The sequence below is a fragment of the Catharus ustulatus genome, chromosome 5, assembly GCF_009819885.2.
Source record: "Catharus ustulatus isolate bCatUst1 chromosome 5, bCatUst1.pri.v2, whole genome shotgun sequence".
NCBI classification, from domain to species: Eukaryota; Metazoa; Chordata; class Aves; order Passeriformes; family Turdidae; genus Catharus; species Catharus ustulatus.
The window spans coordinates 11,087,613-11,110,156 of record NC_046225.1 but is presented as its reverse complement, the minus strand read 5'-3'; the positions used below and the strand labels follow the sequence as shown (position 1 = coordinate 11,110,156).

The following is a 22,544-nucleotide window of genomic DNA, read 5'->3' as shown; positions in this document are numbered from 1 at the left end:
AGTCCCTGCTGAGGCAGCTCCAGGCTGGGCTCCTCCTGTCTCCATGAGCTCTGGGTAGAGGGACTTGAGCATTCACCATTCGCTGCCACCCTCTCAAATCCCCTGCTCGCACTTGCTCAGGTTGATGGAGCCAAGTTTGCAGGTACAGAAGCACAGTTTTGTAGCCCTGGATACAACAGTGTCTGCTCCCAGCTTGGAGCGTCGTGGGAAGCAGCGCCCTGCTTTAGGATGTGGTGGAGCAGATCTGCACCTGCACTGCCTTGGCTCACGGGAGGAGTGCCCCTCCTCACTGGAATGTGCATCCCAGAACCTCGGAGTGCACGGAATGGGATGGAAGCGAGCAGGAAAATCTGATTAAGAGCACTGCTGTTGCACTCCAGGTGCTAACAGAGCCTGTCCAAAGGGCCAGACCTGAGCTAGTCAGAAGCAAAAGTCCCCTGACTAGTTCACAGCATGGACAGCCACGGTCTCCACATCATCCAAATTGCTCTACAAATCCTCTCCTGCAGATTTGTCACACATGAAGGTATTCCAGCAATATTCACGAGTGCTGTCAGTGTAGATGCAGCTACTGAGTGCACTCCACAGATTTGGGAAACTGCATCTTCCAAATCCTGAGAAACCATTGTAACCTGGAGTGTAGCAGCAAAACAGACCATCTTCATGATGATTATTACAACCTTCATTCCATTATCTTTTATACAGACATCCTTTAATATTTTTTGAAGTTAAAATTATAGCTTTGACATTTCCAAAAGATTGTGTCACTTTGTTTCTGCCAGAACTACTCAGAATAATAAATTCCAGAAAATCTCAATTTTCCTACAATGGGATTTCTCAGCTAGTCACAAATTTACTGACATATTTTTCCACTCTCGTTGTCATCTCTTACACAGATGAAAACTCAGTCCCTGAGCTTTGCTAAATGCTTTTTTCTCCATTCAGGGACACAGCTTGAACTTTTAAAATGCATGCAGCAGCAAATTACACTTAACTGTGTTATTTTAGCCACCTATACTCTTCCAGCACAGTCTTGTGTCCTCCTGCTGTGCCTCAGCTCCTGCCCTCTGTCCAAATCTCATTGATCCTTGGCCATCCAGCAAAATAAACAGCACCATGCCAGGAGGTGGGGGTGTTGAAATATTTGTGTGCTTGGTATCAGAAAAGGTGAACATTCATCTCTACTTCAACAGGCAAAATAATTGAAAAAAAAAATTGCCAAAAGTTAAAAGACAAAAGGCTCTAAATTTCTTTTGGAATTTTCTGAAGGCAGAGCAGAACCTACAAACCTACAGAAAACCAAAACTAAAACAAAACCCCACCCAACAACACAAAACCACCCCCCCCCCCCCCCCAAAAAAAAAAAGCTTAACCAAAGCAGAAAAAAGACTTTCCAAGTTAACATTAAAATATTCATGAACACACAAAATCACAGAGTCCAAATATGAAGACCTAAAATTGAAAGCAACCAGAGGCATAAAGAAGTTCATGACAGAGGTTACTGATGTGCTGAACACCTACATTATGGTCAAATACACAATAAAGCAAGAAATCCCCTCAGCCAGTATCCAACAGTAGAGACAACCAATTATTAACATGCTTATGAAGTTAGCAAAGAACAGTTTAATTACAGATTTTTGTCAAATCTCTCGGGCGACACGTCTTTCAATTTTGTTGCTTAGTTGTGCAATCATAACTTTAATTAATATTCTTTAGATGGCTCCTTGTTAAACAAGAAATTGAAACACCACAAGTAAGAGCAACTCTAAATGATACTATTAGCTGTGCAGCAATTATGCTAATAGGCGTTGGTGCACTGTAAATCTTCCCAAAATTTGGGAAACAAAAGGAATGAAATGGAGTTCTTTGTGGTTGCTCCATCAGACATAAGGCAGTCATTTGGGTTCAAGAAGGTAAGAGAGAGGTGGGAACTTGGTTTGTGTTCAGATCTTAGGGGGGTTGTAATTTTTTTTTTCAGTTTGCAATGCCAAACCAAGATACTACCCATGTATGAGATACTGCTAGTTATCACAAGGCTGATGTTGAGCTGGACTATCCCATGAAGAGAAAATACAATTAGACTTATTTCAAAGCCATCACTTTTGTCACTGTCACTTTTCTTCCAGCCTCAGATTAACAGTGCTGCAGGCAAGAGTCAAAGATCAATCAACTGTCAAAGAAGCCATCAAAATCATGCTACAGCTGTTAAAAAAAAAAAAAAAACACACCAAAAAGCAAAACCCAAAAAACTCCAAAAACCTTCTACCCATCAGCAAAGGTCACTGTCATCAGTGTCATAACTGACACCACATTGATTTCCAGTATTCAAAAACGCATCCTCCACAAAAAAACAACACATGCAAAAAATACCATATATAAATTCAGTAGATTCCTTCATGCAATGGAAATGTTTTAGTGTTTACCACATGTAGGTGTATAAATTTCCTCCATGTGCTCTTTAAATTTTGAGTACAATGAAGATGACACTGAGATTGTTCAAATTACAGTGTAGCCATCTGGTAAAATTAACCTTTCATAGAAATAAACAGCCAGAGTTCAAGCTGTGCTTAAACAAATTGTAATGACCATTTGTAAGCCTGCTGTGTGTCTGTCTTCAAAAAGTAGACTATAAAAATAGTGACGTGTGAAGACCAAAAGTGTTTCAGATTGTGCCCAACACAAACCAGTGAATATTTGGCAACAGCAACATGGCATGCAGATAGCATATCAGACTCTGCTTGTGTCCAGTTTAAAAAAGCCCTTTGATCAATAAAATTTACCCACAAAAAAAATGACCACATATGGAGTCAACTGCTGATACTCATTACAGAAATCCTTGAAGATGGGAGATTCTGTGACAAGGCAGATCACAGAAAAAAACCCAGAATGAATAAAATGCTTTTAGATTTTATTTCTTTGCTCTATGACTAAAAGGCTCAACAAAAAGGAAAAATATGTATTTTTTTCAATATGTAAAACACGTTTTTGTATAAAAAATAATGCACAAACACTTTACACACACAGATTCTTCCCTTTTCAAAACTCCGGGTTCTCCTCCCTCTCAACAACCAGGTTTTGGCCTGACCTGTTTCCTTTCATGAAGTTCACTCCTCACCTTTACAGTACTGCAACAGAGGGAGATAGGGCAAGGAAATACTCCTGTGGAAAACTTGCTTTCTCCACCTATTGGCACAGCAATTAAGCCACCTGACTTACAGAATCACAGAATTAACTAGGTTGGAAAAGACCTTTGAGATCATCAAGACTTCCTCCTGCTGCTGTTATTCTTAGAGCAAAAAGGGACTTTAACAAGTTGGATAGAGACCTTCAGTGAAAGATAGGGATGAATGTGAAAAAGAGATTTTTTAAAGCAAGACACAATACTTTAATTTTTCTATTTCAGCTACATGGGCAGTTTAAGTAAAAGTTCTGGTCAGATTCCACATATACACAGGTATCTATGTGCCTCTACACCCAAATTCCATACATTGATGTCTCTGCCATGACATCTTATCTGACTTTCATGGTTTTCTTGCCTTTCTTATGCTGCTATGTTCTCTCAGCTGTCATCTGGGCAAATTTTCCCCACGGTGTTTAGATACTTAAATACTCATGGAAGACTTTGAAAACACTTTGACACTTAACACTGACATAACATCTGCTTTCCTGTAACTACAGGATCAGAATAAATAGGACATACAGGGGCTTCCAACACAGCTTTTATTGCAAAATAAAAGTGGTGGGCTCTCATGTGTGCTGTGGACTGTGGTTGTTTTGTGCCACATGTATTCCTGAGCCCTTGGTTTTAGATATGAACATGCCTTTTGTATTAGCCTATAGCCACTGCTTTTGGAGTTACTGCTTTGTGTACATGGTCTGAATTCCTTTCTGCAGTAGTGATTATTCTGAATCACAACAGAGATTTGCTACGTTAAAAAAACCTCCTGCTCACTCACAGAAAACAGAGCAGCTGTTAGAAAAGTAATTGGTTTCAACCCTCCTTTAATTAAAGAGAATAGCTGGGGGGGGGGTGGAAATCATGTCAGAAAGAACCGGGAAATCAAAGTAAGACTTCACGAAAGAACTAAGTCCTGGAGAAAATGTACAGCATTTATTCAGTCGTTATGATGCAGGGGAGAGAAAAGTTTGACATTGTGTGCATAGAATGGATAATTTAAAATAATTTAATTTTTTAAAAAATTTGTTTGGGTTTTTTTTTTTAAAGCAGAATAACATTCATTTACAGAACAATAACTTCTTGCTTCATTTCAGGTTTCCATCCTCATACACAATGCACTACTAAAGGAAAACCTCAGATTTTAGAACTATCCATTGGAAATTTATTCCTAAACTTAAAATGTTGTAGGGAGCCAACGTTTTCTGATCCTTGACCCCAGACTTTAAAGTCTCCTGCTACACCAAATGCTCTACAAAAAATGCAGACCACAGGTATCAAAAAACTGGGGTGAACAATAGTATCTATGGTGAGATGCAGCACAGCTCCCACAGGGTAGTACTGAGTATACTTGCATCACAATCCTAAATATTATCCTATTCTTTTAAAGAGGAAACAAACCCATCAACCCTCTCCAAAATTAAATTTTGCTTCACTCATGTTTTTAAGCCAACCACTTTTCAGAGCTTGTTGGTGCTTCCCTGTACAGCCACAGGATCTGTGTCCCAACTTCTAAGCTGAGCACTGGAATTGAGGGCAGGTGCACCCTAATGGTGTTTGAGGGGATCAGAGGCTAAATCCTGGCCCTGGGTGGCTTCTTTCCTTTTTTCCTTCTTTTTAAAATAGTTCAAGGGCCAAGTCTATTTTGTGCTTCCTCACTGGGCTGTCAGCTAAAGGTAAAAATGTCTTAAAAAATCATCACTTCTTTCATTAATGGAGGAAAACATATAGTTAAAACACAATTTTTGAATTAGAATTTAATTCCTAAACTTACATTCACATAATTGAGCAGAAATTAGATTTTGAAAAAGTTCTTGGAACTTTCACTTACTTAAAGAGGACAGTGGTGCCTTGAATATTAAATTCTCTCCTCAAAAAATCCTAAATGGATTTGTGTGCCTGTTACACATAATGCCTTTTCAAATGCTGCTCTGTGCCTAACCAGAGATTAGGGAGCTTAACTCTAACATCATTTGTTTCCTTGGGTTTCAATTATGATTAATTTTTAAAAAATAATTATATATGCACAGCATGATTTATAGGTATTACTATGAAGATCACCTCAGCAGAGGGTTGAATCACTGTTTTGATGCAATTAATTCCAGACTCTGAGGTACACCAGCAGGCCAGTCTGAGGCATCTCCAAACTTCCAGCCTGCATCCTTCACCTCTAACACATAATGGAAAGGAAAAAACCCTAAATATTTCAGTGAGTCTGCACAGTTTATAATTGTGCAAAAACCAGCACAAGTGCACAGGAGCAAGTAGTGATTGTTCCTCTAAAGTATTTCCCTGAAAGCACATAGAAATATGAAAACTTACATATTTTAAAGTCTGGTAGGAATTCAGGGAAAATAAGGAATATTTATATTCTCCTCTCTGGCTCTGATTAAAACAATCAGATGTCTGGGTACCTTGTGCAACCCCACATACACACATTAAACCAGGATCTCAAACAGCATTTATTAAAATCTTATTAGGATTGGCCTTTCTGAAAATGTGATAGACATTTTCTTTTTATTTCACTGCAGATATAACTTACCAGGAAAAGGCTTGGCAACGATGAGAGATCCTGGGAGAATTTTCAAGAGAGAATTATATGATTGCTACAAGCCTGGCTTTATAATTACAGGAAAACATTGACAGTCTCCATTTTACCAACTTGGTGCTTTATGTTCTAAACTACAGGATTTTTTTTCTATTCATTTTAGCATGGTAAAGTTAAATATTTTATGTGTGTGCACAGCAAATTACACAACTGTACACTTCAGCTAACCTGCTTCTTATAAAAAAGCTGAAGGAAACATTGATTATCTTTCAAACAAAACATGGACATTTCTTTTCTGAAAGAAAAAGAAAGAAAGAAAGAAAGAAAAAGAAAGAAAGAAAGAAAGAAAGAAAGAAGAAAGAAGAAAGAAAGAAAGAAAAGAAAGAAGAAAGAAAGAAAGAAAGAAAGAAAAAGAAGAAAGAAAGAAAGAAAGAAAGAGAAAGAAAAAACCACTGGCATCAGAACAGTCTAGCTCTATTTCTCTAACAAGGAGATGGCAAAAACCTTTCAACTGGTCATGCATTCAGTACCTGTTCTCCTCCCACTTTTGCTACTGAAAACATCAGGGCTGCAGAACCATAAACATATTCTGAAAAACTTTAAATGTCAAAGACATTGTTCATAACCCTCTCAACACCTTTTCTTTGTATCCCACTCTGCACCTTGTCAGGCTGAGAGCTGAACTCAAAATGTTTGTTCAGTTAAGGCAAAAAGCCAGAAACCTCATTGCTTGGGATTTGCTTCATCTACACCCAATCAACACAGTGTTTTTGTGGAACACTTATTACACTAATTGTTAGACAAGCACCCTTTTTGTGGTCATGGGCCATACTAGTATCCCCAAGCAATAAACAAACAAGAAATGAACATTTAAGAAGCATTTTGGTGCAATACACAGAGATCAAGAGCAGATGTAGCAAATATGAAAGATTATCTCCAAATTTAACTGCATCTGTGGGTAGTGCTGAGCTTCTTAAGAACTACAGGTATGAAATATTTCAACAGATGAAGTGACACTATTGCTGTCCAAATTGCAGACTGATATTCTATGGCAATACCTTCTCCTTGAGCAAATAAACATTCATTCACTTTTCATGACACAAGCATCTCTAGCTAAGGAGAGAATGGAACTTCTGTCCGAGGCTGCTAAGTTTCCAAAGTACTTTTGCCAGAGTATTTTTCATTATATATATATATAAATATTATATATATGTTTGTATGTATATATATATGTACACACACACACACACATAAAAATTTACTGCTGCAGTAATAGCTAAACTCAACTTTCACTCTGATGAAAACCTTGCTTGGCTCATGGTGCACTGTGAAAGCCACAGAGGTGTCCATCACTCCCTAATTAGCTACAAGAAGTGATGAATTCTAAATTACTTCATCAAAACAGCCATACTGTAATTTGTCTGTACGCCCTAAGTGTGGCACTATGTCACAACTGCCATACATGATGGATTGCTATTATTTTTTTACATAAATACAAATGTCAGGAAAGAAAAAAAGACTAACGACCACATTTCACCTTTTTCAATGTCACATTAGAAAGCTTTAGTGGAACAGAGCAGCTGTGTTTGCACCTGCACTTCATGAGGTAATAGTGATTATATCACAGTGTGTAAAAGTGTGGCCATTGGTACTTACCAGATAAAGAAATGTTCAGATCACACCATGGAATGATACCAAATCACCTCTCAAGTCAATCTTAGTGCACAAGGCACCAAGTTTTCCTTTTGATTTTTAAGAGCAAGATGTTGTGTATTTGTAAAGACCATACTGCACATACATATTTGTAATTTATAATGACACACACAGCATTGAAAACTCTATCTGCTAGCTGGTAACATATGGTTTGAGTGAAACAAGAAAAAACTTACCTGTTTGAAAAAGAATGCTTGACAAGCAACACTGACAAGTCCTTCTGCACCAGTATTTACTGGAGTTTCCAGCAGCTTGCCTCCAACAGGAGTGTCCTCACAAAGCTAGTAACTGGAAGTGGACTCAGAGCTAATATCAGTTTCACTTCCTTTCTACCATCCTGCAACTTTAGGAGTTGCATTTTCAGTTTTAGATTCACATCTAGACCATCCAAGAGCTCAGACAGATCTGCACTGTGAAGCCTCCTGTAGTTTCACTGGTGAAAATGAGATGTATCATCAAAAGTTCATATCACACCTCTGATTCTGAACATACCATGGGACAGCATGTAAGTATGGAAAATGTAGTACTGGGATATGGAGGGGAAAACTGCTTAGAAATCTGATTAAAGAGAAATTGTAGACTGCTACCTAGAAACGTTACACTGTCTGTGAAAAGCCGAGGAAAGGAGAATTAAGAGTGGATTCTCAATCACAATAAAAAGTGATGTTGTGAACCCTGACAAATTTTAAATGAAGACAAGAGTAAGTGTAATCTGTAAATCAAGGACTGATATCAGCAAACTTAGAGCAAACCCACCTTCTATCACTAGCTCAGCAAGAGGCCAGCCTAGGAGACCGATTTTTTCCCTGGCTCCCAGAAGAGTGAGATTTCACATTATTTGGCTTTCTTGGTGCAGGGTTTTAAATCAGAGATTCATGTTAAAAATTGTCCAGCTGGTTTTTGAGAGGTATTGGAGGTAATCTACAATTCTGACAAATGTGGTTTGCATCCCAGGCACCTTCCCAGGCACACTGATAATCCCTTTGCTGCTTCACAGGACAGAGTTTTACACATCAAAACCGAACAACTTGATTATTTAAATTCACCTCAAAATGCATTGTGTTTAGTTTCTTTTTTTTTAAAATGAACATTCAAAGCATTCAAAATATTACTAATTTAAAAAGAACCTTGTTAAGAATAAGATAATTTACATAATGTAGATGGTGGCTGTGAGGGGAGAGAAACAACCGACGGTAGATTAGGCACAGTACGAAGGCCAACATGCCAGAAAACAATGCAGCTTTATGCTCAACTTTCAAATGATCTGGACAAAATAAAACAATTGGGCAGGAAAATGAAACCAACCACTTACTTGAGGGCATTCATATAAAACAAAAGTGTTAGTAAGTTTTCTATCTAGACCCTAACTCATTCATGTATTTAAAGAATTCTATCTTCTTCCAAATAACAAAAAATGTTTCTAAACCAAGGCAGATTATTATTTGGAACTGGCATAGTAAAATAAAGGATCACAGTATACAGAGCTTAAAATCCTGTACCAGGAAAGAGCAACAAGTGGTTTACAAGGGGATCATTTAGGTATATTATCTAATTTTTAAAAACAGAGATATAAAATATCAGTTGCATAGGGATTTAAATATAAGGCCAAGCAGGAGATTAAAGTAAAATAGAGCTCATAAGAAGGGCACTATGGTGTTAAAACATAGTATTTCCATTTGAATTAATGTCTAATTCAAAATCACAGTATTTTGCTAGTACTACAAAAAGTGAATGTCAAACTGTCCCATTAATCTTGAACTGAAAACTGACATTAGAACTTCTAAACAGTACAAAACTAAAGCTCATTGTCTAAACCTGATCAGTGTATTAGCACAACAGTGCTTGGTACGTACCTGATTTATATACTCTACCTTCTGTAAATAATATAAAGGTTATTTCTTGTTAATAAGTGTGAGATCACAATATCACTGCATGCCATCAGTGGTTTGCAGGCTTACTCGACATTTAATTATTCAGTCTTTGAAAGTGTAAGATCCCACCCTGCAGAATCTTCACCCATTGAACACAGAACACTGTCATTAATAAAATACAATAGAAGTTCCACCACTAATAACTAACATATAAGCCAGGATTTTAGGTCTAAACCCAGTACAGTTCATTATTATTAACTCACAGCAATTTTTGTTAGGAAGGTAACCTGTAGACTTCCAAATAATCTTGTGTGTATTAAATATAAACAAGTATGTAACTAACGGTTGTCTCTTGGCATTTCAAGTAGATTATTCAATTGTGAAAGTATTTCTTCAAAATCAATTTTGAGTTGTTAAAATGAAGTTCAAATATTAATTTCTGTATCTACATGTAGCTTAATTAACCTAAAATTGTAAGGAGTAGTAGTGTAAGGAAAAAAAGAACTCTCCAGATGAATTAGGCATTAAGGTACACTAACTGTGAATACCTGAACCAACATTGTAACTGAAAAAGTGCATAAACACAGTAATACTACAAATGTGTTAACTACAGAACAAAGGTTTTCTGAAAGCTAAGTAATATTATTTACATATTATTTACAGGCTGTGATTTTTCCAGACACCACAGAGCCAATCCATGATCTTAAAGTTCCTTTGATATATCCAAAGTGTCCTTTGGCTTCCATCCTATTCGGTGAGGAACCGATTCCCACCCTGGGCAATCAGGTGCTGCAGAGCCGAACAACAGCGCCGTGGTGTGATTCTGTGATTCTCCAAATTTCTCTTCCTTCTGCTCTTCAGATGCAAGGCAGTGTTTTCACTTCACGCTCTTGGTGGGCGTCTCGGACTCGGTGGACTGCCTGCCGTCAGTCCACGCCTCCCGCGTGCTCTTCAGGGCCAGCGTTTTCTGCTGGTCCACCACGACGTAATCGACCCTCTCGTCTGCCACGCTGCTGCCCGAGCCACTGCTCTTCTTCTGGGAACAGCCAGAAACAAGCTCAAGTGAATTAACAGCAAAAAAGCAACCAGGTGTCCCAAACAGGTGCAGGACAAGCACTGGCTCCTCTGAAAGGTCCAACACTGCCTCTCAATAATCATTTGAGAAAGGGCAATTAAGGGGATCTTGCTTGAAGGCAATTTTGAACTGCTGCAAGAGCTGAACATCTGCTTACCTTACGAGGTGGGGTGGACTTTCCTGAATCTAGGTCCAGATCTAAATATTCCACTTGTTTATCTCCTTTAGGTTTTACCATAGGGCTGCTTCCTCCATCAAGGCTGTTGCTTCCAAACAAATTCTGAAATCATAATATGAAACAACCTCAGCTACAAATGTACAAATTAGTGGTCTACATTTTCAAATATGCTTACTATACACTGCCAAAATGTTAAAGGTTAAGACTGAGACTCTTGCAATCACTTAAATCATGCAAATTTCATTGACCCTGTATGGCAAGGGGGCACATTCTGTGTCAAAGCTGGGACAGAGCCAAAAGCCAATGGGAGGAAAAAAACCTGAAAACCACCCCCCCAGATTTAAGGCTGCCACCAAACCCATCTGTGCCTTCCACTTAATGTCCCCTTCATATTATGAAATAAGAACAGAGTGTGTTTTGTTCTTTTTAAATGTAGTCATTATATCTCAAATTTAGCATTACTTAAGCACAAACTTTTTATTTCCTTCAACTGTTGTTAAATACCTATAATAATTTCTGCTTTACAGTAGTGGCAAAGCTAAAAATGAAACTTTTACATTTCATTCAAAAGTCATTATGATTAAGCTGAAAATCAGAGTATTGTTCAATGGACAAGATCAAAATATTAGAACTTTGGAAAATATGTGTAGGGCTGCCTGAAGTTGCATTGTATATACCTAAAATTCAATTAGCCCAGACTTTTACAACCTCACCTCCTCTGTCCTCTCCCAGCCTGATCCCTCCCTCTTAACAGGTGTTATAGGAACAGTACAATAGAAGGACTCTTCTCTAAAAGATAAAGAAAAAAACAGGAAGACAGAGGGCAGCAGTCAGCAAAAAATGAAGAGGAAGGCAGAAGGAAAGACAGAAGGGTAAGGCTGAGAGCAACTTGAAAGAAAAAGCAGAATATTGCTGATTTTATTAAATCAAACAGAAGTATGACACGTCCAAACAAGATGCTTCAAAGCTGATGACAGAAGAAGATGAAGAAATACAGACTCCTTGCTATGATAGAGTTGGAACAAGTAAAAATTCTCAAAAAGTCAGATTTTAAAACAAAGGCCGTGAGATATCTGGAAATGTTCTGGTTCTTTAGGAAATAAAATATTTTATGGGCAAAGCCAAATGGGCTGGGCTTTTAAAATTGAAGTTATCCATTATATCTCTATTGTCCAACTCATTTAATATTAAGTGGTAACAAGGACAAACACAGACAACTGATACAAGTTCATTTTTGTTGCTCAAATACTCTGAACAAATTTCTGCTTATTAAACATACAAAAATCAGATTCTGTATCAATGTTTCCAGCATAAATTAAAAAAGCTGTTACTCTTTAAACAAAACATAATCTGTTATTTCAAACAAACTAGGCAGGCAGAACATATGCATTAGGAAACAGAAACTTTAAATACACGCAAATTAAACAGGAAATCTGTAGAATAACCTGAAAATAGGACTGGTGGAAGCAAACAGAAGATATTAATGAGCTGGGGCATTAATTGTACCATCTTGGTATGGAAGTGAAGCTCCTGGAAGAGCCTTAAGAATCAACAGAAATGCTGGGATTGGACTGTGATTCTGTGGAGGGAGCAGCATGGTGGGGCTATTCCCTGGTGTAAAATGGGATGTTTCTCACACCTGTGGGATCACATCACCCATTACTTACCAATGGCCCTTGCAGGAGAGGGACTAAGATTTAACATCAGCATTCCCCCGTGCTCGCTGCCTTTCCCCTGGGAAGCACAGCAGGCACAGCTCTGCAGCCTGCACCCTACCAGCTCCCACAGGGAATGGCATGAAGGGGACCTGGGATGGGACATCCAGAGGCAGCAGTGGTGAGCTGGGGGGCAGGGACACTGGAGGAGACTGGCAGGGATCCAGAGCAGCAGGGGACAGGGAAGCGAGCAGCCTTGTGAGAGGAGAGTCCAGGGCAGTGAGATGGGCCAGCACATGCCATATAAGAAGGCAGACACACAAACAGAACAAAAAAGGTGCTAGACAGGCCCTCCCCCAAAGAAGGTCTCACATAAATGATTTAAAGATGAAAAATGCTGCTGTATCCCCTGCTAAGAACCCAAACATGCGAGTGCACTGAACTGACTGGATGGGGCTTTGAAAAACCCAGTCTAGTGGAGTGTCCCTGCCCGTGGCATGGATGATCTTTAAGGTCCCTTCTAATCCAAACAATTCCATGATTCCATACTGGCCAAAAAGCTGAGCTCAAGATACAGGATTCCTCCAGTGCTTAATGCATATTCTAAACCACATTTTAGTTTAGGCCTAGGTCTACTGTAATTGTCTTCCTTAAAACTATTGCTATTGGGTCTTCTTTTTCCCTTTCTCCTTCCCCTCACCAAACACAAACCACAGTGTGCATCATTAAATTTTCCTAACTAGCTGCACTCCATGCTGAGTATCTGAAGCTTCATTATCTGAGAAAATTCTCCCCCAAAGGGGAAAAAATACAGATACTCAATACACAAAGGCTCTTTCTATCCTCCTATTTGAAAGAAGCCTAATAAAATACACATGGTTCAGTTTCCATAGGATGTATACAACAAGTATAAATCCTTTTTCCCCTGTTCCTTCTACATTTCCTGGAAGATGTCCTTTTAATTCAGTTTTTTTAAGCATGTCTCAGAGGTCCTAGGACAGTTTATTTCCCTTGATGTCATAATTCTGAAAGGGTGCATAGCCCAAGGACAAGCAATTACAAAGAGCAGACAGATTCTAGGAAAGAGGTAGAAAAAAAAGTCATGTCTTGAAATGTTTTATATAATAGATATGTGTATCAACCATTCTCTTTATGCTCTTAACTTCTTCAGTGAAATCCTACCAAAATAAAAGCTTTGCTATGGAGAATGTTTTATCATTCTGTTGATCTAGAAGTATAAAGGGAATGATGTTGAGTGAAGGATCTGTGTTTGCATGATTTAAAAGTAAGGACTGCGCAGGAAGAGAGTAGTTAAGATGTAGATTTTACATACTGGGTCTTCAGTGGACTGATTTGGGTTCATGGATACATAATTCTCTTCACTGTCGTGCGAGTCACTGCTGGAAGTTGTGCTATGAACTGAATCCGGTCTGGGAGACACGGGAAACCTGGAGGAGCTAATTACCAGGAATTATTTTACAAACAATACATCTCAAATATCTTAAACCTCCTGGTAAACAACAAAAATAAGCGTATTAGAGCTGAAAGTTTCATTCAAGTTTACTAGAGTGTCACATTTTTTGGTTCTACACAGTCCCTTATATTTAATATCACAAAACAGAATTTCACACGGACACACTTTATTTCAATGCACAGATACACACACAGACTCACACTCTTCCAAAGGAAACTTCAAGCTACAAACAAGCTAAAAATATCATACAGATGTACACACATTTATTTACACTCTAGTCAGCAAAACAATTATTAACCTGAACGAGGAAAAGCCAAGAAACTTACTCTCTTGCAAAGCTTCTGGTGATAGGAGATCTAACTGGAGCTTGTAGTTCCTCCCATTCAGGCAGAGGTTTTATTTCTAGTGGAGCTGGTTTTGCTATGTAAGAAACAGACAATTGTAAAGCACAGAACATTCCTAAACAAACTTCAATTTAATAGATTTTCACAGCCTAAATACAAAAAAAACCCTCTAACTTTCAAATAGTAAATTGTGGTAAAAAAAGGGAGACACTTCCATTTTCAGAAAGACATGATATATTAACTTATGTTTTTAATCTTTTCAGGTAATAAGAAGAAACAGCCCTTTAAAAAAATAAAACATAAAATTTTTACAAAACACTGCAAGTTCAGAATTTTGCAGCATATACCTGTGGGCACTAATTCTGTTTTGAAAAGAGATTCTGAAAGTGGCAGCATCGTGTTCTGTCCTCATTCTGCTGTGGTGACTTGTTGAGCTGGCAAGCCCAGGGCAGGGCTGATGGGCTGTTTTAGCAGAGCCAGCTCTGGGGACTTTTCTTGGCTCAGGGCCAGTTGTTAACATAAAAACTCTGCCCTGGCTGTGTACATGTGCCCTTACCAGAGGGGTTTCACAGCTCCACGAGTGGGCAGAACCTGCAGCTAAGACTGAGCCTGCACAAGTGAGAAATGAGCCAGCAGCAGGAAGAGCCTGGCTCACTTCAGTGCCCATCCACAGGCCAGCAGAGCAATGTGCCAGTCATGACAGCTAACACTGTTCTCAAAAAAAGTGCCATTTAAAAATTCCATTTTCAGAACAGAACCACGAGTAGGCTATTAGCAAAAAACACATTATCCCTCCCTCCAGCTTATATGTCTCACCCCTCCTAAACATTAGGAAAAAAAAAGGATAAAAAGGCTTGTGGAAAAAAAAATCACAGAGTCAAACTACTGTCAACTTTATCCTCCCTAAAACTGTTTTTAGAAAACAAGATGCAATGTCATCATAAAAACAGCCCTTTCTGTCCTTGTGCTCCCTCCCACCATCAGTTTTCTGCCTCTTGGCAGGTTCACTAAGATCAAGTGTCAGGCATGTAGTGACAGAACTGAATGTGACATAGGCAAAATGATACTAAAGCATGACTGACACAAAAATTGATCAGTTTGGCTCAAGTCCTCTGTAAAGGTCTGAGACTACCTGGCAGGAATAAACAATGGGCAAGATACTGCTGCAGCAGAGACAGAGCCAGGACTTTGTCCAAAGCCCACCAAGAACAGCAGAAGTATTTCATCCAGTTGCAATGGACTTTAAAACCCACAGGTAATCAGTGATATTTTTCTGAGATTTCTAATGTTGTTCATTATTTTCTCTACTTCTTATGACTATGTACGGCACCAACTCAGCATCTTCAATAAAGCCCATCAAATTAATTATAATTCTCTTTAAGGTGCATAAATAGATGTCTGTACTAGTGTATGATCAGAGGATCAAAATTTCACTTCATTTCAGGAGACTTAAGTGAATTGTGATTTCAGGCTATTGCCTAACAGAAGTTTCAAGTAACTTACAAGTTACTATGAACAATTTACAAGTTATTATATACTTGCTTCTAAATCAACACACAAAAGTCAATCCAAAATATGAACAGCTACAACTTAAGAGATCAGAACATTAATATTAATATCAGAGAATAATTTCCATGCAGTGTTCAAGCCAGAAAGTTTTTAATTCCTTACACAGGAAACTGCTTGACATGGAAAGTGCATCCATGACCTTAGACTATAGCAGAAGAGAATATGCCAGAGTTAAAGTTATTCTAAAATAGCAGGTTTCTAAATTTTTGCTTCACTTATTTTTATAAAGCTCCATATACATACAGTGCTAAAGTACATACCCTTTCTTCTTGTAGTAAAGTCACCTATGGTTTGTGAATCTGTTCGCTCTAAACCATGTGGTTTAGGTCTTAAAATTTTAGGACTTTGACCTAATTGGCAAAAAGAAGACTCTCTTAATAATATTCTATTTGTAAGTGGAAAACTGGAATTTTGTAAATAAACATCACAACCCCCTGCAGAAAGGTTAATGCCACAAGCATAAGCAAGCTGCTGAAGGAGATTTTACAGTCTAGCTGGGGCTCACACTAAGGGCTTAAGCACCAAACCAGAAACAAAACACTGCATGCAAGTAATAAATATATCGGAGGCAAGCGTAAAAGGTGTAGAAAAAGGCTAAAAAGTGCATCAACAAATATTTTTAACTGATCATTACTACTAATTGGTCTCATTAAAAAAAATTTAAAATACATCTTTGAGGCATATTTAGCATGAAAGGAAAACATGTTTCAGATACAAGCTGAAGTACCCTCAGAGAAATTAAATCCTCCCTAGTCACATTATTGGAAATAATGACTCTTGGGAGTCTCCACTCCTGTGGTGCTCTTGGGAGGTCTACTACCCACGGTGTATCTCCCAGCTGAGATGCCCCAAGAATCTTTTTGAACAGTGTATTTGTTAAACTTGTTCCCCAGAGGTCTCCATCTGTCCGCACCAAACTCCACCACTCTGACCCTGCAGACACAGTGGGATTTTCCTCCCAAGTTTCCAGCCTGCACACTGCCCCCACTCCAAGCCACAACCCAACCTCCATCAGAAATAACCCTGGCATGAAAGCACCAATCATCTCCCTACATCCCCTCCCAACAAGGATGTTCTTTGGCCAACTTGACCAAACTCTGCGAGTGTTCCAGGTCACGCCATCTATTTTAAATAAACATGATCAATAATGTGCGATAGCCCTAAGCTTTCATTAAAGTCTATCTGACAAAGTGTTAATATTAAAAAAGGCAAGTGCCTTCAAGTGGTACACCAGGAAGCCATATGAACAAACTAAATGAAAAGTTTAAGTCTGATTATGTTAGAAAGCTGCCCTACAGCACAAAAGGGAAAAGGACTGGTACAGACTCAGGTGTGGGCTGGTACTTCCAGCAATGGGTGAGAATCCTTTGCAAAAAATAAACTTGGCAACAAACACCAGAAGTTTGCAAATCTCTACCCCAAGGGTTTTGCATATGAAGTGCTCCATTACTGTTATCACTGAAGTATTGGGAATAATCAAGTAACAACAAGAAAGGTAAACACAGAGGTTTTGTACTGTGTCTTAACTCCTATACAGTGCTTCTGAGAGACCATGCAGGTAAGATAAAATTTATTTATTCATTAGTAGTGCTGCATAGCAACTTCCTTAGGAAGAAAAGGACATTGAATTATTTTTATATAGACAGGTTTTTTCCAATTTCAAAATCAGATGCTCCCTTAAATGGCTCAATGTGCTGATGAAATGGGTGAACAGTTGGGCAATGCTGACCAAAGACACAGACTGTGAAGTGGAACATGAAGTATTTCTGACTAGAGCCAAGTCAAAAGCATGAGCCAACATGTTGGTGTACTCAATTCTCAGCTGATCCAATATTCTTAAGTCCTTGCTTATAACTCTCTGATAAAAGCCTGCTGATTTAAAAAGACCAGGATTTTAAAATTGATTGAACAAATGCAGAAGTTCAAATCCAAACACTTCTTATTAAGGACAATTTGATGCTGAATATCATTACCTGATCATCATAATTTTGTATTTCCCAGTTTTATAATCTGATTTAAAAGAAATCTGGCCCAATACAACTCAAATTAATATGCACTGACATAGAAGCACAGATCATAGGCAAACTGAGAAAACTAGCAGAGGTAACAGAGTTAATGAAATTATTTAAGTGGCGTGCACTTAATAACCTCTGCTCTTATAACCAAACAGACTAAAGTGCCTGAAACCCATAATACAGATAAGCTCAAGGAACCCAGGGCTGTGACTCATTATTTCTCCTTCTGTTAATGATGCTGCGTGGTCTGGTGCAGCCAACCTCCCTGAACTGGGATTAGCCCCATTTGTAGAACATGGATATTATGTAACTGCCTGCTTCACACTTAATTTAGCACTTACCGACCACTCTGAGATTTTCAGAAGAGCTATATAAATAAATACAGGCCCCTTTAATACCTCTACATCAGACAAGAAAATACAAAACTCACTGAGTTTTCATCTCTTGCTGCTAGAGGACTGTTCAGCCTCAATAAATTTGGTGGCAAAACAGCCTGCTGCTACCAACCAGCCAGGATAATGCAATTCCTTGAGTTTAACGTGTCACAGAGAATTAAAATATTTGTGCAGAGTGTTTACTTTTTCCTCCCTACAAAACAAAAAAGCCCCAAAGGCCTAATCTCTGTTGAGGAGCTTACAGGGTGCAACAGGAAAGCCCTGACACCAGGCAAAGAAAAGAGGAGGGGAGATCAAAATCACAAATCTGAGGTTATGCATTTGTGTCACTGCAGAATTCTTTCACCCTGTTTTTGCCTATTTAGGAAGATAAAGTGACATGAGCCAGGGCACTGAAAGCCCTTACTAATATCTCTTACTGCCTTCAAAAGACAATTTTTTTCCCCAGGAGCACATCCCTGTATCCCTGAAAAGCAAAAACTGGTTAAAATATGGAGGGGAAAGTGCTTCCCACCTGTACAGCAGGCTGGTCTCCCACATCTGCTCTATCCACAAACACTCACTAAAGTGTCACAGGGCTGTTCTTCAAATCAGTGCAGGGACAGTGGGGCTCTATGGATTGCCTGGCTCCATACAGCATTCCAACACCAGCAAGACTGAGGAACACATTTCCTGTGTTCCCACAGGCCCAGGTTTACCTCATCTTATGATACTTACATACCTATTCTGGGAAAGATAAATTCTGGGTAAAGGGGAAAAAAAAGTTTCATTTATGCAATTTTATTTTTTTTCTAACTGAAAAGGAAATAATTGTTGCAACACCACTAGATGCAAACCTACACAGGAAAAAAAAACCCAAATAAATTATGTCAAGTGAAACCAACCAAACAAGAAGTGAAAATTAGATGTTTTCACTGTTCAGTCAAGTCACCACCTGTGAAATGCAAAATGCTACAGCCAGGAGACAGAAGCTCAGCTTCTGCACGTTCTATCAGACTGTACAAGGGCACTCTGAGCTGAAAAATCACTAATGAAGTCTATTTTTCTGACAAATGGCTGCCTGTACAAACTGCCAGGCAGAGCAGGCGATTATGGCTGCGGCACTGGAGCGCACTCAGACGCAGGAATTCTGCTCCTGGCATTTGGGGCACGTCAATGCTGCCTTTGTCTGCAAAGTCACCAGGAGAAGAGCCCATTTCACATGCCTCAGTTTGTTTCAAACTCAGCTGAAAAACCTTTTTGGTTTCAGCACCGGCTCTTGTTGTTTTCCATAGAACACTTGGAATACAATATTGACTGGGGGAAAAGCTGTCCCTCTCCAGTATATCCTGCATGAGTTTAGAGGGGTGCTAATGATTTTGGTTTTGAGGATATAATGCTGAAGAGATTCATTTGTTCTGGCTATTGCCTTGAAACACCAGAACTAAACATGATTTCTGTTAAGGACACTTCTTTCCTGACTGGATGCTTGCTCCGTGGCTTGCTGGCAAGGGAATTTCATGTCAGGAAATTGCAAACATCCTCACAAAAGAGGCCAGCTCTTCTATTTAAATACCAGTTATTTAGGGCTTAAAATTCTAAGGTAAATATACTAACATGACATAAAATCTGAGAAATTCATGATCTGATAATGCTGTTTCCTGGCCAACAGGACTAATCCTCATGAGACAAGATCAGAAGTAGGAAAGCTAGAGCTTGGGATAGGAGGGGGAGAGCAAAAGGAAAAACCAGCCACATAAATGCTCTGCATCCACACAAAAGTACTTTCAGACAGAAATAACTAACCACAGGTTCTTGTTTCCGTCAACAAAATACACATCTTGCCCCCTTTTCTTTGCAATTGGGCAAAACTGAAATTTGCACTGAGGTCCAAGAATTCCCATACTCTGACTGTAGATTTTTCCTTGAAAAACAAGGCTGAAAGTCACTGTCTTGCTCCCACAGGGTTTATTATTTGGTTTTCAGTTCTGCAGAGCAAACTTCTCTTCTCTTCTCTTCTCTTCTCTTCTCTTCTCTTCTCTTCTCTTCTCTTCTCTTCTCTTCTCTTCTCTTCTCTTCTCTTCTCTTCTCTTCTCTTCTCTTCTCTTCTCTTCTCTTCTCTTCTCTCTCCTCTCCTCTCCTCTCCTCTCCTCTCCTCTCCTCTCCTCTCCTCTCCTCTCCTCTCCTCTCCTCTCCTCTCCTCTCCTCTCCTCTCCTCTCCTCTCCTCTCCTCTCCTCTCCTCTCCTCTCCTCTCCTCTCCTCTCCTCTCCTCTCCTCTCCTCTCCTCTCCTCTCCTCTCTTCTCTTCTCTTCTCTTCTCTTCTCTTCTCTTCTCTTCTCTTCTCTTCTCTTCTCTTCTCTTCTCTTCTCTTCTCTTCTCTTCTCTTCTCTTCTCTTCTCTTCTCTTCTCTTCTCTTCTCTCCCTCTCCCTCTCCCTCTCCCTCTCCCTCTCCCTCTCCCTCTCCCTCTCCCTCTCCCTCTCCCTCTCCCTCTCCCTCTCCCTCTCCCTAGTGAACCCTGACTCTTGAGTACATGGTCTTCAACACAGAGCTCTACAAATATCCTGAATTTGCTTTTTCATCTCAGTTTTTGTAAGACTGTTTCCTGCCAAGGTACTTCTAATTAGAAACGTGCATTTACTCATACAACATTCAAATGCATTTCCATACTAGCATCCAACAATAAATAGGAATATCAATAATGTGCTTTGTGCTGACTGGTGATAAGATATGGATGCTGATAACTATGGTCTCTTTAGGACAATTAAAAAAAAACTGAAATCAACTTATTCTTCAATGTTATGAAATACAAAAAGCAGTTACATAAAGAGTCACTCTTCAGTCTTCTCAGACATCCTTATCCCCTCAAAATAACTTTTTACACTGAACTGGAACTTTGAATGCTACAGAAATCAAGAATTAATTGGAAAAAGTATCTGATTATGCAGCAATCCAACTGGATCTGACAGCTAAGGTTCACTGGTATTTCTAAAACGTTTGCCAAATGTCACAAAACTGCTCAGAGAATGGCAAATGGAAAAAAAATAGTCAGAGAATACCATAGCTATTAATCATCAGAATACTATTTGATTGCTCTAATTTGGGTAACTCTACATGCCTGTATTTTAAAAGTCCCCAAAGCATGGTGAATTAAAAGTACTCAATAACAAAGACTGTTTTAAAACCAAAGTACAGTGTTCTGGAGTGTTTATTGATTAGCACTTTAATGCTGCACTAAGATTCGTGAAGTCCAACTGGCTTCAAAAACAAAACAAAGAAAAAAAAACCCAAAATTTAAATTATTCACTAGCAACTAAAGCTTAACATTGAACCTATTAAAAATGGATCAGCATTACAATATGTGTGGCAAAAAACTGTGTTTTCTTGAAAAAAAGTGATAAGGACACAGCAAAGAAGAGAAAAATTTTATGAAGAGAAATAAAAATAGAGCATTATTGCCCATGTTCTCTTGTTCCTGATCAACCTCATATCTTTGGAGCTTAAAATCATCTAAAAAAAAAAAATCCCTAGCCCTAACCCCTAAACTGAATCATCCCTAGCACTAGTATCAGAGCAAGAATTGCAGTTTGTCTTTAGAAAACTGGCATGTTTGATTTTGTTACAACCATTGTGTCCAGCAAAGCACAGCTTCCTCTGCAGCTGTGATGCAGCCATCCAAATGAAATCTTTATGGAAATTATTTGTTGTTTCAAAGTTTTAGAAGACAAATCACAGCTGCAAGTTGAGGACTGGTACACCACAGCAAGGAGTTATGTAAACTTCATTTAAAGCTGTTTAGTAAAAACTAGACTTGTACAAGTAATTTAGTTACAGGCATGGAGGAAATCTAATTTTCAGATAAATGGGAGCTTGTGGAAGATCAAAGAAGGAAAAAAATCAATAAATTTGTACTCAACTTGCTTTACAAACTCTGAGGAAGCACCAAAACATCCCTGAAAAGCTTAATTTAAAAAAATTCCTAAATGGAATGAACAAGGGGTGTAGCTTCCAAGAGAGAACAGAACATAAAATGCATGGATTTCTCAAAAGGAAAATGAAAAATACTTCTGTTCAGAAAAGCCATCACAAAAATTAGTTTCTTTTTCAACAAATCTTCAGTTCAGTTCTTGCTGCAGATTGAAATCACCTTTCTCGTATTTTCAATGCCCACCTGCCCTAAAGCCTCAGAACACAACTGAACCTTTATTAAAGAATATGCAAGGCAGAACACTGCAGTGTTGCCAGCTCCTAATTATTATTATTATTATTTATTATTTTTATTTTTAAGGAATGGTCAGTTCCTGTTGTCACAACCTGTCGGTGTTTCTCTAAAGTTTTATTTAAGGATGGCGTGGTGCTCCTGCTCTATCAGGACATGCAATATGTTCCCAGTGTCCAACTTAAATATTTACATGTTTGAGTGTCTAACAAGGAAACTGTTCATCAGGCTATTTATAGCTACCTCCATGATTAACGAGGGCTCTTAATTTCCTGAACAACTACCTGCTTTGCCTGGGATTTGTAGAGCACCAGGCTGCACTGCAGCAATGGGAG

At 38.8% G+C, this 22,544-nt stretch overlaps 1 protein-coding gene across 5 annotated transcripts in view; it reads right to left on the bottom strand.

Moving 5' to 3' along the window:
* Positions 1-8,440: 8,440 nt before the first annotated feature.
* The window catches only part of GAB1 (GRB2 associated binding protein 1), a 95,255-nt gene continuing 81,151 nt past the window's right edge, over positions 8,441-22,544 (bottom strand). For 4 of the 5 annotated variants that reach the window (XM_033059982.2, XM_033059979.2, XM_033059981.2 and 1 more), the window contains exons 7-10: positions 14,016-14,109; positions 13,549-13,672; positions 10,540-10,662; positions 8,441-10,343 (exon numbers count right to left, since the gene is read on the bottom strand). In XM_033059982.2, the coding sequence (XP_032915873.1) occupies positions 10,185-10,343; positions 10,540-10,662; positions 13,549-13,672; positions 14,016-14,109 (500 nt within the window). In that variant the 3' untranslated portion in view covers positions 8,441-10,184. Of the gene's footprint in view, positions 10,344-10,539; positions 10,663-13,548; positions 13,673-14,015; positions 14,110-15,862; positions 15,953-22,544 lie in introns of all 5 variants that reach the window. The other variant, XM_033059983.2, reaches the window with a different exon arrangement.